General features: G+C 41.0%; 1 protein-coding gene across 4 annotated transcripts in view; it reads right to left on the minus strand.

Moving 5' to 3' along the window:
• fndc1 (fibronectin type III domain containing 1) overlaps positions 1-13,999 on the minus strand; it is a 34,160-nt gene extending 20,161 nt beyond the window's left edge. For 3 of the 4 annotated variants that reach the window (XM_041063960.1, XM_041063962.1, XM_041063959.1), the window contains exons 1-7: positions 13,901-13,999; positions 7,266-7,454; positions 5,813-5,881; positions 1,256-1,501; positions 904-1,002; positions 520-637; positions 180-367 (exon numbers count right to left, since the gene is read on the minus strand). In XM_041063960.1, the coding sequence (XP_040919894.1) occupies positions 180-367; positions 520-637; positions 904-1,002; positions 1,256-1,501; positions 5,813-5,881; positions 7,266-7,454; positions 13,901-13,973 (982 nt within the window). In that variant the 5' untranslated portion in view covers positions 13,974-13,999. The remainder of the gene's footprint in view (positions 1-179; positions 368-519; positions 638-903; positions 1,003-1,255; positions 1,502-5,812; positions 5,882-7,265; positions 7,455-13,900) is intronic. The other variant, XM_041063961.1, reaches the window with a different exon arrangement.
• Between the last annotated feature and the right edge of the window lie 2,439 nt (positions 14,000-16,438).

Consider the following 16,438-nt stretch of genomic DNA (forward strand, 5'->3'; position numbering starts at 1 on the left):
AAGAATGAATTCTTTTCTGCAAGAATAATTGCTCTTTTCAAACTCTAAGAAAAATGCAGGGGCTTTGGCTGTCTATAGCTACTTCTCTAAAAAGGGAAATAACTTTCCATCACTACCCTTCAGCTGCATCACAACCTACAAAATGATTCTATAAGCCATTCTCAAGTGGAGGCACATACCTGATTCAGGGGTCCTCTGAAAGACGGAGACAGTCCACTTGCCATGATTTTCTCCCTGGGAGATTCTGACAGAGAACTCATACATGCTGTCAGCAGACAGGGCCTCTATCATCATTCTCCTCTGGGTGCTGTCCTTGTACTCCCAGCGTGCTGACTCACCCTTCTCCCTGTACCTAACTGTGTAGGATCTGAGTCAAGGGAGAATGAAAATGTTTAATTTCAGTGGGCAGAGCTGGGTTTCTCTCTTACTCATTCTCTCTTTGTCTTAAATTATATTTCTTTTACTCTCTCTGTCTTGTTAACCGACACATGCACCAACACACAGTTTAACACAGCCCACCTGGATGCCCCGGAGGCGACTTTACCCATTTCGACTGCAGGGTCAACCCAGGAGATGAGGACTGACTGTGGAGACATGACCCTGACACTGATGTCCCGAGCCTCGTACTCCGGTGGCTCTGGTCATCACACACATACACAAACACACACAAAGATACAGAGACAAAAAATGTCTAGCGCTGTATTCTTAAAATGAAACTAATATTAAAATCACTTCTAAGATGACGAAGATGAAGTTGATATTTTGGCACCATGATACCCAAACATTCACTCACTTCACCAAGCCTACTCGAATACTCAAGTTATTTTGTGATATTTAACAGTATATAGAAAGACAGACAGATGGCTAAACAAAAGCAGTCATTAAATATAAACCTGCAAATACCTGGTGTGGTTGTTTTGGTTGCAACTGCTCTGTTGGCGGGTGCGCTCTGGCCCAGGGCTTTCTGTGCCTGCAGTGACACCACATGAACGGACTCAGATGCTATGAATAAAAAGGGATACCAGGCACGACCAGGGTTTACACTATGGACACTAAAGATAGTACAAACAAAATTTATACATTTAGATCAATTTTTAAAAAATCTATTTAAGAAAAAAAAAATCAGAAACCCACAAAGTAGGATCTGCAAAAGGTTGTTAGGAGATGGCCAATCTACTAAATTATATTTTACAAGCAGCTAAAGCTTTGTCTTTTCAGTCTGGTGTTTAAGAGTGTAAGATGTGGGTCCTCTTACTTAGTTTAGGGGTGTTTCGGTTCCTCTGGTCTGACTGAGGCTTGATGTGGTGTTGACGTCTTCTTTCCTGCAGGAGGCCTCCTGCCAAAGCTCTCTCAGGCTGCCTGGGACCTGAAGAGGACTGAGGCGCTCTCCTTTGTGTCCGAGTATTAGACATGCCTGATGGGTAAGCCGTTCTGTCCACCCTGGTGGCCCGCTGTACAGATGGCTGATTTCTGGCTGGAGTTTGTGAAGACCTGACAGGACCTGTTTGTGGATGATAATGGAGAGGAAAAAGTTAGAGGGCAGTGGAGTTCATGTTACCTTCGTGACCTATAGTTCATTCATTATCTGTGCTCTGTGCTGGATTTGCCCTTGGGGCCTAGCTGAAACTTTTCACTGCCATGGAATATGATTGAATATAATTGCTTCATTCAAGACATATCCGCTCAGTGATAAACACATAAATACATGACAGTTTCATCCAACAGTAACTGTAAACAGGCCCAGTTGTCAAAAAAGGACATGTCATGGAACTGTACCATGTCCCCATGTCATCTGATCCAACTGCTGGTGTCCTGCTTCCTGCTTTAATCCCACCATTAGTGGTGACTCCATCTTGGACAACCTCTCAGACTCTGACTCAGACAGCCAGACAAACCCCTTCATCTGGCTGCAGTGCTGAGTGATAGCACTGGCATTATAACAAAAGACTCCTCTGTCCCTCCCACTCTTTCGGCTTCTTTCTTTCCTCTCTTCCCTCTATCCCTCCTTTATCCGTTTCTCATAATCACTGTCAGATGAAAAAGATCTGCCCTGTTTCCCATCAAGATAGCTGCATGCACAGCTGGGTGAGTACTGACGAGTCAGCTGATGTAACAAAGTGGATTTGACAAAATCCAAAGTGGTCATAAGGTCAAAACAACAGTGTGATATAGGGTTTCTCCTTGCAACAGGTAGGCAGACCAAGATGGAGATTTTTAGTCCTGATGGGCCTCCACCATGACACTGCAAGTGAGGTGGAAAACAAAGATAAAGCAAAGAGGAAGACAAAGGTGCTTTGTTTCAAAGAGACCTGAAGCACTCTATTCATGTCTTTACGTCTCTCTGTCTCTATCCTCCCCTCCTTCACATCTTTCTCTCTGCTTTGTATCCACACCTGTAGCATTCTGTTTGTTTACTTGTCTACTCTTGCCCTCGTCTGTCTGCCAACAACACAAAAGACCTGTCTGTATGTCTGTTCAAGCTTTAATGAGTGGAAATTTTATTTTAAGTTAATAAGAGTAACATCAAAAAGAAAAATAAATTAATACCAGAGTCAGTGTACTGCGTTTGGTCTATTTGATTCAAATCACATATTTATTGTTAAATTTATTTTACAGCATTCTTATTCATAGTTTTTGTGTGATTTTTTTTTAATATTTACTAGATAAACACTGTCAACACATAACAATTATATGACAATGAAGTGACTCATCTTATCCCTGGATCCATCCCTATTTCACTGTCCTCGTACAAGCTATAACCTAAAACTGAAATAGCTCCATTTGGTTTTAATTAACTGACTTCTCCTTTTCCTTATTTTCTCCTTCTTCTCTTTCTTTCTCTGGAAAACTGTCACAGTGCATAGTTTGGCCCGGGTCGCCATGCCGCGAACCACTAAACCATTGGCTCCACAATGCTCCTACTGCCAGATCCTTTCTGTCTTTTCCTGGAAGCTCAATGGTCCGAGGTGCTATGAGGCTGGCCTCCAGACAGACAGACATACCAATGCAGCAACAGCAGAGACCACCTCAGTGTGTTCATACTGAGATGCTGAAGAATGTCACTGTTGTCTTTTTACTCCCTCCTCAAACCTAGCTGAAGAAAGCCAGACTTTTATCCTCCATCTTTGACATTTCACCACCTCCAAAAGCAAATCTAAACTTTGCAAACATAATCTGGTGAGTTTGGGGCTCGCGGTGAAGCGCATTGCTCAGTTTAGCCACAGTTTTATTTAACAGCTATACAAACAATTCTCAGTGGCAGAGCTTTCCTGGAGGCAGGAATAATGAAATTAGCCCAAACTGGCAGCTAGAAGTAAGATAACCAGCTAACTAATGGAAAAGAAATAACTCCAGTCAAAATTTGAACAATACTGGCAATGTTTTTTGTCATCCATTAACTTACAAGACTATTGGCTATGACAGCATGACGAAACAACTTAACAGTCAACTTCTTACTGACAAATGAGCTAACATTAACCTAAAAAATAACATTTGAGAGTTCGGCAGTAGATGTGTTAGCTTTGTAACAGGTGTTAATGTTTGGTATTATTGCTTGGTAAATAAGTATAATTGATTAATTGTCAAAATTGTTGTTCATTTATACAAACAATTGGCAAGTTATTAACTATCAAAATGATCTCAAAACTCAGAAGAACTTTATTCAAAAAAATTTTATTCGTTTTAAATAGCAAACATAATGTCACATCCAGCTCCTGAGTCAGGTCCTGTTTGTCTGTTTGTTCCTTGATACCAGTTTAGTTAGTTTCCTGTTTTATTTTGAAATTACTAACCCTTTTGTCTTTTTTGTAGATTCACTTCCTGTCCTCCTTTGTTTCCCGCCTCTGTGATTACCTGTCCCGCCCCTAATGTGTTGCACCTGTGTCTAATTGTTTCCCTGCCTCCTAGTGTATTTAAGTCTTGGTCTCTCCTTTGTTATCTGCCAGATCGTCTTTGTCTGTATAGTCAAGTGTCCCATTAATTGTTCCTTGTGTTACTCCCTGTGTGTTTTGACCTGGTTTGTTCTCCTTGCATTTGAGTCCCTTTCTGAGCCCTCTCTCTCTGACACATAAGACTCAGTTGGTAGCAAGCAAGCTAACAAGCTCTTTATGCTTTATGCAGCTTCATGACATTTGCTGCCTTCTTTTACCCCTTCCTTTTCACAACGGTACTTAGCTGAGCAGAAACACAATGGTAGCTTGGCTTCATTCACAGAGGTTTGACTCAACAAATATGATTAGCTGTGTCTCCAGAGCAGCTCTGCCTCAAACAAATAAAACTGAAACTCCAGAGCGGCGTGGTGCAGCAGTGGTTAGAGCTGTCGCCTCACAGCAAGAAGGTCCTGGGTTCAATTGCTGGTCCCCGATCCTTTCAGTGTGGAAATTGAATGGATTTTCTCCATGTTCATTGCCACGGCACAGAGACAAGCCAAGTCAAGTGGTTTGGACAGGCTAAACTGTCCACAAGAACAATATGAACACAACTGTGCGCATGTCAATTTGTGTTGGCCCTGTGATATATTGGTGTGTGTTTACATGACATGCTTAGATGTCCAAACGCTCCATGACTCTGCACAAAAATATGCAAATATTGACAAAGTAATTTACTAAAAGTCTGGCCTGAAGTTAGATATTTCCCTTATTCATTTACAATATGTTTGACTTCAAGAGGAAACATCTCATGTCTTTTAAAGAACTTAAATAAAGGTTAGATAAATATTAGGGCTGCATAATGATTATTTTCTGTCCTGATTCATTTAGTGATTAGTTTTTATTTATTTGAAAAAAATATTTATTTGATCTTTTTCTATTAATCAACTCATGATTTAGTCTTTAAATTTCCTAAAAGACCCATCACAGGTTCAGAGCTCAGTGACCCATTCGACCTATCACCTACAACACACATGTTAATACTTGAGGGGGTCTATCCCAGTTGACAATTGGTGCAAGAAGGGGGTACACCCTGGATAGGTCACCAGTCAATTACAGGGCTGACATGTAGGGACAGACAACCATTCAAGCTCACATTCACACCTACGGACAATTTAAAGTAGTCAAGTAATCTAACCTGCATGTTTTTGTAAACTCCACACAGAAAGACCCCAGTTGGTCGACAGGTTCAATGCACCACCGTGCCACGATTGTCCATCCATCAACAGCTATTAAATCTCATGTTACAATGATAATAAAACCAAAATCTGTATATTAGATTAATCTATTTTTGGCAGTTCATTTTCTATTAAGATAAGATAAGATAAATCTTAATTGTCATTGCACATACTTTTGTACAAAAGTACAATGAAATTATTTGAATATTCAAGTACCCTTTAATAAACCACGATATGGATGATCTGGCAATCAGCTTATAAGCAATTCTACCCGTCTGTCTACTGCTAATTTTCTTTCATTTTACAGTCAGTTGAAAGCAGTGACAGGCAAATAAGTGATAATTAATGTTTTGGACGCCATTAAAGGAAACAAAACTCAATAGAGATACTCTTAGATTTGGATCAACTGCAAGAAAAACATACCTGGCTAAATAGATGGGAATCTATGAGTCAGAGACAAGTGAGTCTTTTTCCCCCCTGATCCCATAGGGACAGAACAAGTGAGGGAATCAAGGAAAAGGAGGCTGTCGCCCCAAGACATAGCACTGTGAATCATCATCACATTAGATTTGGCGGCTTCTTTTATATCCACAATAGCAGCAGACTGCTTTTAATGGATTTAACCAGATAGATTTACATGAATGGATGTAAGTGGAGGCACGCCACTCCCATGGGTTGTTGGTAAAGATGTCTTGAGATCAGGTTTACCTGCTGATGTGTTGCTGACAGGTGCACCGCCCAACACAGCAAAGCCATCCAGGTTAACCCATTCAGGGTCTAAAAAAAGACACAGGATTTCTTGTTAAATAATGTTGCCGGAGGAAACTAGTAAGCAAGCAGTAAATTTTTATAAAGTTAAAAGTGGAAATGTATGTGTATTCCTTTGTTTTTCTTTTTTTTTTTAGGGAGCAGGCCACCTGCTTCTCTCTCTATCATTGAGAGAATTTGGCGTCTTTTCTCCATCTCCCCTTTCTCTTTACTCTCCATCTCACTCCCTGTTGCTCCTAATAAGTCATCTCCATGTCTTTGTTGCTCTAGCAGTGTCTGGCCAGACACATTAATGATGTGGAGGCAAACAGCATGGTGTTATTTATGATGACTGATGCTACTCTTATGCTGCTGAGGGAACAACACGATCTGCATGGAATTTCTGGAAAGGCAACATTGAGATGCAGCTCGGCTGCCAGAGATTTATGGCAAACTGCACCAGAGCTGGAGAAACCACAAGGCCGCCACAATGCACACTGGGACGGCACACACACTCACATAAAGACAAACACATCTACGGATACGCATATTTGAACACAATACAAGACAATACATGACTTCATCTCTTGGCACCACCCTATCCTCCGCCACAACCACAAACACAACCAAACACACATACGTTTGACTCACACACACAACTTCAAGTGACCACAACACAGGGCATTGGGTTATAGGAGCTGGGCTGGGTTTGGATGTGGAAAAGAAGGGTTGGCTGCAGACTTTGAGCCGCTGATGAAGTACGGCTCTGAGATGCCAAGGACAGAGGAAAATGGAATAATGACTAAAGCAGGCAAGACTGTGTCAACACTGCAAACTGTATGTGTATAGAAACATAAGGACCTGTCTTATGTTTTACAAGGCGGGATTAGGAACTACCATAGAAGCTGTTAAGATCTAAAAATAATGCCCTCTTCTAAAGCCTAAAATAAGTACTGTCTGCTGAGCTGGGATGCTGATCGCTGGTCATGCACATCTCCGCCCTCAGTGCTTTTTCTTTCTTTCTGGCAAACTTGGATGACAAAACATCCAATGATGAACTAATCCATTGATAAAAATCAATCACACAGGCCTGCACGTGTGTGTGCATACATCTCACCTCCTGGCTTCTTTGCTTTGTACACAGCTTTGCTTATCCCCTCTTCATTCTTGGCACTTGTCTTGAGAAAGTGCAGAACTCCAGGATCTGAAAGCTCACCCCGTAATTTGAGCCAAACCTCTTTGTCTCACTCTTTATCCATTTATTTTCCTCCTTTTTTTGTCTAGTTGTGTTACCAGCTCTCCTCAGATCCCCCCGACACACATACTCATTAGTTCCTGCTTGGTTCGTTCACCTGACTCACCACCATTTGATCTTAACACCCTGTCTTTTGAACTTTTTCTGTTTCTGTCTTACCTACATCCTCCAGTAGATGAGAACGACCTTCCTTGCCCGCTTTAGTTAAGCGGTGAGACCGTGTGGGTTTGCTGATTACAAAGCGGTCCACAGGTCTTCCATCCAGATGGATAGAAGGCTCCCAGCTCTCCCTCAGACCCTTGTCCACAGAGGTCTGTTTCCCACTGTGTGGCCGCAGAGGCTTCTCTGCTGCAAAACAAATGACATCTGGATAAATTCTGGCTGTATAAAGTTTAGTTAAACAGTCTTAATTTTGTATTGTCCCTTTTAGTAAATGTTAAGGCTTGTTGTTTGAGCTTTGTAAGCTGTTAATACATCTCTCCTTCAGTGCCACCAGGACAGTTTCCTCTGTATTTATTATACTTGGCATTTAAAGTAACTTTAATTCTGATGAAGCATAAACCTATGTGTAATGTGGCCCTGAAAAATACAAACTAATTTGCTGGTTAAATAAATAAATGAGAATTTGGTTGGATGCTAAAAGCTGAGGATAATAAGCAATCCTCATTTTCCCTCCTGGCTAGATATGCTCAAAACAAAACAAAGAAAATAGTAACCACCACTCTGTTTTGGATAGCAACTGTCTCTTTGCTCTTCTTTTGGTTTGCATGCTAGCATAATGCAAGGTAGGTGTGACAGCACAATTATCCAACAGGCCCACATTACACGCAGACATTAAAGTAAAGCATTGAGCGTGACACTGACACATCAGTATGAAATGTGAATTCAGCTTGAATTAAAGGAAAAGCAGCTGAAAGGCCGCTGCGAACACAGAATACATGGGAACAAATAAACAACCACTTGAGATATTGACAATAGCAGACTTGCTTCATCATGCATAAAATAATGGCTTCAAGCCTGAGAGCCTGCATGGATGCTGAAGCCTCAGCTGAATCAACAAATCAACAACACTTAGGTGACATTAGTAAGAAGTCTGAATCATGGAAAGAAAAAGTATTTAATCCTATCAGTCCCAGTGGAACCAGAGCATGTTCAAAGTTTGGTTGTGTCCCATCTACGTAATGGGGGGAGAAAGAGGCTGTATAGAGTTCAGTCTATTGTTTCTTTGTTATGTATTGGTCATCATGCTTAAGTAAACTATTCACATTCTAGATGTGGAGCCTGGTCCCCAATGACGTCAAAAAGGTTAGTGCATAAAAGTTGAGTAAAGGTTTGTTTTTGCACTTGGTTCTGATGCTGTTGTATGAAAAGCTTCTGCCTGATATATAGAGCTATCCTATTTGATATTTATATGCTGTTAAAATATATATTTATTTTTTCTGCAGACTTAAATTCTATAAATATAGAAATGTATGCTTCATTGCAGTCTTTGAGTGCTGATTAAGAGAATTAAGAGAACTGTTTTCAGATCTCAAGATCCAAATAGTATTTAAGCATTAGCTAAATACAGATGATATGAAGTACTTGAGCAAAAGTAATGCAAGGTTTATTAGCATGTTGGTCATTCATCACTGTCACATATAATTGTCAATATTGTCTGTCCATCTCATAAACAGCTGGTCCTTATGTGCAGTCTGTGCTCCCAAAAGCTTTACAGCAGCCGTTTTGGTTTCACATCGTCACAAAATCACTTCATCACGTTCAGTTCTTTTTGTCTCCAGGTGTTCTCCCAGCTGGATCTGGGCTTTCACTTTTCACTTTTAGAAATAATTGCCTATCATGCCTCTTGCGCTGCAGTTTGCAGATGGTCATAGCTCTTCGGGGTCCTACAATATTGTCTTTTCTTATCTTAAAGTTTCAGTATGCGGTGAAAGATTGTCTCATCATTGTTTCTGCTGATTGTAGATAGCACCACTCTGGCAGCAAGCCTTGAGATACAGACTCTCATCACATTGTGCCTGAGTGGATGAATTATTGCGAGAGTGTTTTCCCGGTTAAAAAACAAAATGCAATCTCTTCTTATTATTTCCTCATTAGTGCAGGGTTACAGTGGAGTCAGTTTTATCAGCTGTTTGTGGCAGACTCCACTGACACAAGTCTGGACACACTTCAGTCACTTGCACCCTGTTTCCAATAAGGCCGTGTATTATGTAGGAAGGGATCTGCTCCTCTGTCCAGACATCACTCTGTGATTTGGCCCTCTTTGGAAATTTATGATCCAGGGGCAAACCAGATATTTCTGATTAAATCAAGACTCGTTCAAGCAGAGCAGATGCATGATTGCCATCCAAGAATAAACAGTTTGGGAAGCAGTTAAGCAACTGAGTGGTCGTAACATCATAATCTTATGGAGGGAGGCTTGGTTTCAGGGCGTTACCAGGGGAAACTAGAGCAATAATACAACATCTTCTGTGTTGCATTTGTGAATGTGAATAACAGACAGAGTATGATTGAGTTGGACAGCGGAAAGTATTAAGTATGTGTAGAATGAGGGCAAGGCCTGAGGGTTATTATGTTACTGTCGTTTTCATTAAAAAAAAAAAGACAGCAACATAATGACATAATGACAACACTAATCAACAATGCAGATTGTTTTCTGTGCAGCTTATCCTGTTTGAAGGATACAGGATATTCGCCACACATACACACTGCAAGATTTATAGACAGACACACATGTGTGTGTATGTGTGTGTAGAATGTGTATGCAGGTATGCCCTGAGGTTAAAAGACTCCAGTAAATACTTGCCCTCATGCACCTGCAGCGTGCTCCACTTTTACAAGAGAACAAAATCACACTGCTGACCCCCCCTTCACCCCTAATGAGTTTGCCTTTAACCCCTAATAACTGTCATCAATCAGAGACTCCCATCAATAACCAGGATCACCAGTGACTGTGTATGTGTGTGTGTGTGTGTGTGTGTGTGTGTGTGTGTGTGTGTGTGTGTGTGTGTGTGTGTGTGTGTGTGTGTGTGTGTGTGTGTGTGTGTGTGTGTGTGTGTGTGTGTGTGTGTGTGTGGAGGACGTATGTGTGAAGGGGTTAACAAGGGAGAGGAGGCTCATCAGAGGTGAGGTGATGCAGTGTTGATCATAGATTAGGAATTCTGTAAGTCAATGTCAAAGTCATATACAATTGTTGGTGTTTAGATAGTAAAAGAATTTGCTGTCGTAGTAATGAAAAAGGCATGCACCTGATGACTGAGGCTAACAAGGCCAGGAACAAGGGAAGCATAAGTCTGCACAGCTTTCTGGGCTTTCTTGACACTTCTCAGTGTTGGGAATACTGTATGTTCCTCTTCTTTTATGATATTCAGCTGTCATACTGAGATCAAAACAAACTTGAAATTGAATCTGACTGGTCAGACTGAGCCACCCGAAGATAACCCAAAAACTTTTTTTCTCAGTCAACACTAGTCAGCCATGCAGGTAATTTGGTTTTATTTGTCCAGGTTTTGAATGGCTTTGAAATGCCTGATGCCAAAATACCAAAATAAATTGGGGAATAGAAAATTTGCTGTGGTGCTCACAATACTGAAAAATTACATTATAAGAAATCAACAGCAAAGTGTATGTGCCCAGAAACAATGTCCCCAGTTAGTCTGGATAATCCACAGAAGACTTTGTCAACTATTTCTATTGGAACTGCTTTCTACAGAGGAAACAGTCCCTATAAAAACTGCTGACAGTGTGTTCTGTGAATTATCATGAGTAACTGGAACACTTACTCTGGAATTAAATTTATGGAGAAGAGATTTTTTTTTAGTGCTATGAGCAGCACAAACAAATTTCCATTCTCCCACAGTGCACTGGGTGGAGGCTAAAGCCTCATAGAAGGACTACCTGAAAGAGCTTTAGAGGTGCTAGTTATCAGATTCCTTTACATTGACAGAGCTGGCTTTCTGTTTCTCCCCATTTCCACTCTATGTGCCAAGCTAACTGTCTTCTAGATGCAGCTTCATTAAACAGACGTGAGAGTGGTATGAGTTTTCTCATCTAACTGTGAGCAAGACAGCAAATGAGTAAAAAGCTGAACTGTTTTTTTAAAAGATCAAATTCTGAGTCCTGTCTTTTTCTGCTCAAACAAAAAAAAAGATATATGGGGCTGGGATATCTTCTAGAAAAGAGCTGCCTCTGTGAATACAGGCTCACTTAGGTTCTTAGGCTCACTTAACCCCGTCATAAAGCCAACACACCAGACTGTGACCATGACCATAAATGGCTGCTCCAGTCCTCGCACCATCAATCACCAGAATGTTAGGTTAGGTTGCCGTCATTACATTATTGGGAATGAAGCCTGATTTAATCGGGAAATGTGACTGAGAACATATTTTATTGAAAGCAGCAACCTGAAGTGAGTAATTGTTTGGGTGGGGAGGGTTAAATGCATTTATATATGACATTTATGACATGTGGCATTTACAGTAATAGGCTACAGCATATATTGCATTTCAGTGTTGGTGGTCACAGGCTCACTTCTTGAACCACTTCCCAAATGATTCTAATATCCTCTCGCTCATGGAGATTGACACGTTACAGGGTTAGTTTATGCTATATCTTCCTGCAACACGCTTAGTATGCTGACATCTACTGTGCTGTGACAAGTGTGTTCATAGCACAGGTGGTACTTGTTTAAACACCTGGAACCGCATCTAGAAATGACATCATGACACGAGACATGCCATCGCTGGCAGGTTTGACAGGCGGCCAAGTTACAGGTGGGTGGGGGAGCTGGGTCAAGCTACGTCAGGTGAAAATATTAGAAATATTAGACATCTGCTACACCTGCCTCTCTGTAACTCTTATGTTTTCCCAAAGCAAAAAAAAAAAAAAAGCTTAAGTTGAAATTCCTGATTCTGAGAGCTTTCTGTGAGATCTGTCGTGTGTTGTTCCTGCAGAATTCCAGCTTGTTAAGTAGAGCAGAGAAATTAAATTCCACTGGCCTGCAAGGACATGATTCCCTCTTTCCCCTCTCCCCTCTCTATCCCAATTACCCTCCACACTCCTCACTTTCCAGGAGTTGATGGACTGTGGCTGAATGGAAGAAGTTGACATTATTTATGTTCCAAATACACTATGTTTCTGTTCTCTCTATTTGCACTGCTCCCACCTAGGTGTCCAGCTACTCCCACAAGCCCAATTTCACCCACTTTTCTGAAGAATTTTAGACTGACAAGCTGATGACATGTGAGTGGAGAAAGTTAATGAGTAACACTCTCCTCTCCTTTAACAACTACTGTCAAAATTCCTGAGAGGAAGGCATTTAACTCCAAACTGCTCCACCCATGCTGCTCAGTGGCCCACAGCAGTGAACTGTGGTTATTCTAAGTAGCTCCCAGGTGTGAATGTATAGAAGTGAATGAATGTGAGGCTGGCTGTTGCAGAATGAGTGCACGGCTGCCCTGAAAATACTTCCTAAAAGATGGAAAAGAAAACCACCCAGAGGAAAAGCCCACAACAAACAGCAGCTGCCTATATTCACAGAAATTCAATGACCTCACTCACTAAGTGCTTGCAGTTGAGAAGGAGACATATAGAGACTTACAGATCAACTGACACAAAAAGTGGACTGAGTGGGTCAAAAAAAGAAAGGCTGGTCTTTAAACTCTGCCAAAAAGGTTAGCTTACTCCCCTCCAAAACTCTTCAGGCTTTATGGCACTTTTGTTATTTTGGATATTTTTTCTGTCTGGAGGACTTAGCCTTCTTCCCCTGCAAATTGATTTTACAAACAGTAAGAAACTTTAAAAACATGTGTGCCGCTGTGGTTTCCTCAGTGTCTGCCTGTCAAAAAAAGTGCTACGTCCATCTGATTTATCACTGTGTTGACGTGCAGTATTTTTTAATACACTGATACCAAAAACCCTGAAGCAGGTTGCATTTTCTTGAGGGTTAAAAGCATTTTGATTCACTTTGATTGATTTTTGAGGTATATTTCACCCATTCCTGACTGCTGGCTGACGGCCGATCTGACATTAAAAGCAGTAACACTGCCCACAGGAAGTGTGACAGACAGAAAACTTGAGCCTCCCCTCCAATTCTCTTCTCCCATGAAAATTAATTTTAGAGGCAGATCATTTATCACCACCATTAGCCAGATCAGTCACCAATTTGGCATGAAACCACTCAATAAAATGCACTTTTTCTACATCTCCTGATGAAGCCTGAAATTAATCATCACCTTCTAGTGGTTGATCACAGTTACTCTAGTATGTGTCTACTGTATGAGGTAAGGACTTGTTCCATGACTGCTGCTAAGAGTCCAGCATCATAGTTTCCCCCCATAAAGTAACTACAGTGAACTGTCAAAGCCCATATTTTCTGTAATTGCTCACTTAAACTCACTCTTTCACATCTGCAAATGATGAATCAAACTGTACAGTGTAAATTAAATAGTCTGATGCACTCTAAATAGCAGCAATTAATCTATTACATCTGCAGGAACTTGGGATTTGCAAATGTTTATGTCTGGCGCGCACAGAAGTGATTATGCACGCGCGCACGTAGACATTTCTGTTTTCGTTCCTTTCAAAATAACAGCACTGAGGGAAAAAAAGCATTTTAATGCATGAAAAGTGCAATATGCTGGTCAAAGTCACAGTATGCAACTGTCTCATCAATCAAACGGGACCCATTAAACTACAAGAGGTGAAAGCAACAACGCCCCAGCAATTATCAAACTGATTAATACAGAGGTGCTAAACCGTGCACCTGCTCGGGAAAAAGTAAATAACTCATTTACCTGTCCATCCGCATCCCGGTGCGCAAAACGTGATGAATAGCGCCAAGAGCGTCCTGCTTGCGGCTAATGCCATATTGACTGTGGCGCGCTACTGCTGCGGAGCGACGCACCAGCTGGATGCAGAGGGTTGGGACACACCAGCCCTCCCCTCCCCTCTTCCGATGGGACAACCGCTTCCACTGTAAATTTGCAGCTTCTTTGTGTAGGAGAAAAAACTTCCTACATCCACAAAGCTCTGCAGTATTATTTGAAGAAGGGATTACTTTTTTAAACTTAATATGAGCTGAAGTGGGAGAGAAAGAGTCTTTAAACTGCGACATAAAGGGCTGTCTGTATGTGGGAAGACTTGACGGTAGTCATAATTTTACCTTGTTCAAATAATATGTTTTATTCCGTAACAAAAACAGCCTGCTTCTTAGATCTTTAAACGTGCTTGCAGTGTTCCTCTTTGATTTTGGATTTAGTATGAGATTAGGAAAAAAAAAACTGACTAAATGTCTCCCTCTTCAGGGAGCGACACTGATTTCATCCTAAACTGAGGCCTGGTAGCAGGTGCAGACTGGCAGGGTGAGAGCAGCTCTTACCAGGGCATGATTTTATAATAATTTCTGTGTTTTATCCTTTTAAAGCTATCTGATTATTATTTTTTATGGCAGGTAGCTGCCTCTTACCCTTTATGTAAGCAGTTCAGACCCCACTGTCCTGTCCTGTTCCAGTCTTATTCTTGCAGACCTGATGCACGTCAGGATTAAACATTTCCATGACAACATCACTGCACCGGGTGGGAGAGACCAGGACTGTGGGCCAGGACTCCAGCAAATGATCTAATCAGTCTGTGGAGACAAAAGTTCACACTTACATCCATTTTCCAAATTAGTCATTTAACCACTAGATGGAGCAACAAGCCACATTTAAAAAATAATAATAATATAGCCTGAGTACAATATACCAAGCTGATGGGTTTTTGTTTTTGTTTTTGTTCAAATGGGAGCCCTTCTAGTTTCCTGGAGATCTTCTGGGTTTTGCTGTAAACCCTCTTGACCTGCCTGTTATGCCAGATAATGTCCCATAACACCAGCAGCAATGTGACTGATGGACAGAACAGTTCAACTGACAGTCTTCATCGCTCAGAGGTTACTTATCTTTGAGTAATATTCTCATTCATGCTGGCAGAATTGGAGCATATAAAGACTTGACAATGTATGCGAATACATTGTCTGCATGTGTATATGTGCCTGTATTGCCTGTATAAGCTCCAGAAGAACAAGACTGCTGGATTTGTTTATCTGCTGGTGGTTTTAGTCCAGACCAACATCTCCCTCTGTTGGCTTTGCTCTCTACCTGCACTGGAAAAACTCTTCAGTCATCACTTTTTCATGACTGAATTCAAGAATAACTTGGAATCTGAAAGACAGACAAAGTGATATGGGAAATTAGAGGTTAAATATAGGCTAGTAACCAGGTGTTCACCACGCAGTAACTGCATACAATAACAATACTACAGTATTGTTCCCAATCCTGTAAAAAATATTGGGTACAACACATTATACCTCAACACAAGACAGCCGAAATTTGCTATTACACCATAAATACTTACGCTTAATTATTTATAAATTACTAAAGAATCACCGATGATTTCTCTAATGTTGCTTTCTCTTTGTGGAGTAATCATGTACCAGTCAAAGTTATCACAAAATCAATAAATGTGTCACTGGCTGTCTTCATGTTCCCCAGGGGCCAATAAAGTAAGTGTGAAGTTTGTTTTTCTTATGGTCTCTGCCCTTAAAACGTTAACTCCATAAACTCATTACTGGTGCTAATTGCCTCTTTCTCTCTCTTTAGCTATCTCTCTCTCTCTCTCTTACACGCAAACACCACTGCAGCATCTTCCAGTGTGCATGAGTCAGCAAAAAGCAAAACACATTTTTAAACTAAAAAAAAAAAAAAAAAAAAAAAAAAATCTTATGGAAGCAGAAAGTTGTTTCTTCCACTCTCTCCGTTGCAAACCTGCAAATGTGCATGGACACTGTCACTCATTTTCACACACACACACACACACACACTCATAGAGGCAGGGAGAGGGCTGGACTGCTCCTCAGATAACACCTCAGCCAGCTCAGCATACTAAGTACAAGGTGTCCTGTCTTGTCATACACATGCCAGAGGTTATTTATGTCAGGTCCTTCTTTAATTCCCCCAAGTGAAGAGACAAGTTGCTGGTGATGAAATAGGCCATCTCTGCTGTTATACCGTGTGACGTTAGACTGACTGTACAGCCGAGTTTATATGAAGGTGTTAAAGCAAAATGAGCAGTGTGTTCCAGACACAAGACAGTTAATTAAAAAAAACAATTAAATTAACTGTCTTAGACAAAAATATAGTGGAAACATAAAACAAAAACAGCAAGTTTCAAGAGAAAACTGGTCCTAGATGCTGCGTAGATGAGAATTTTAATACAGTGCTTCTGAGTAGATCTTTCTGCCAAATGTAACCGGCTGAGGCTAAACCACAGTGACACAGATGCTGAATATACATTTT

Source organism: Toxotes jaculatrix, chromosome 19 (genome assembly GCF_017976425.1).
Source record: "Toxotes jaculatrix isolate fToxJac2 chromosome 19, fToxJac2.pri, whole genome shotgun sequence".
Taxonomy (NCBI): Eukaryota; Metazoa; Chordata; class Actinopteri; family Toxotidae; genus Toxotes; species Toxotes jaculatrix.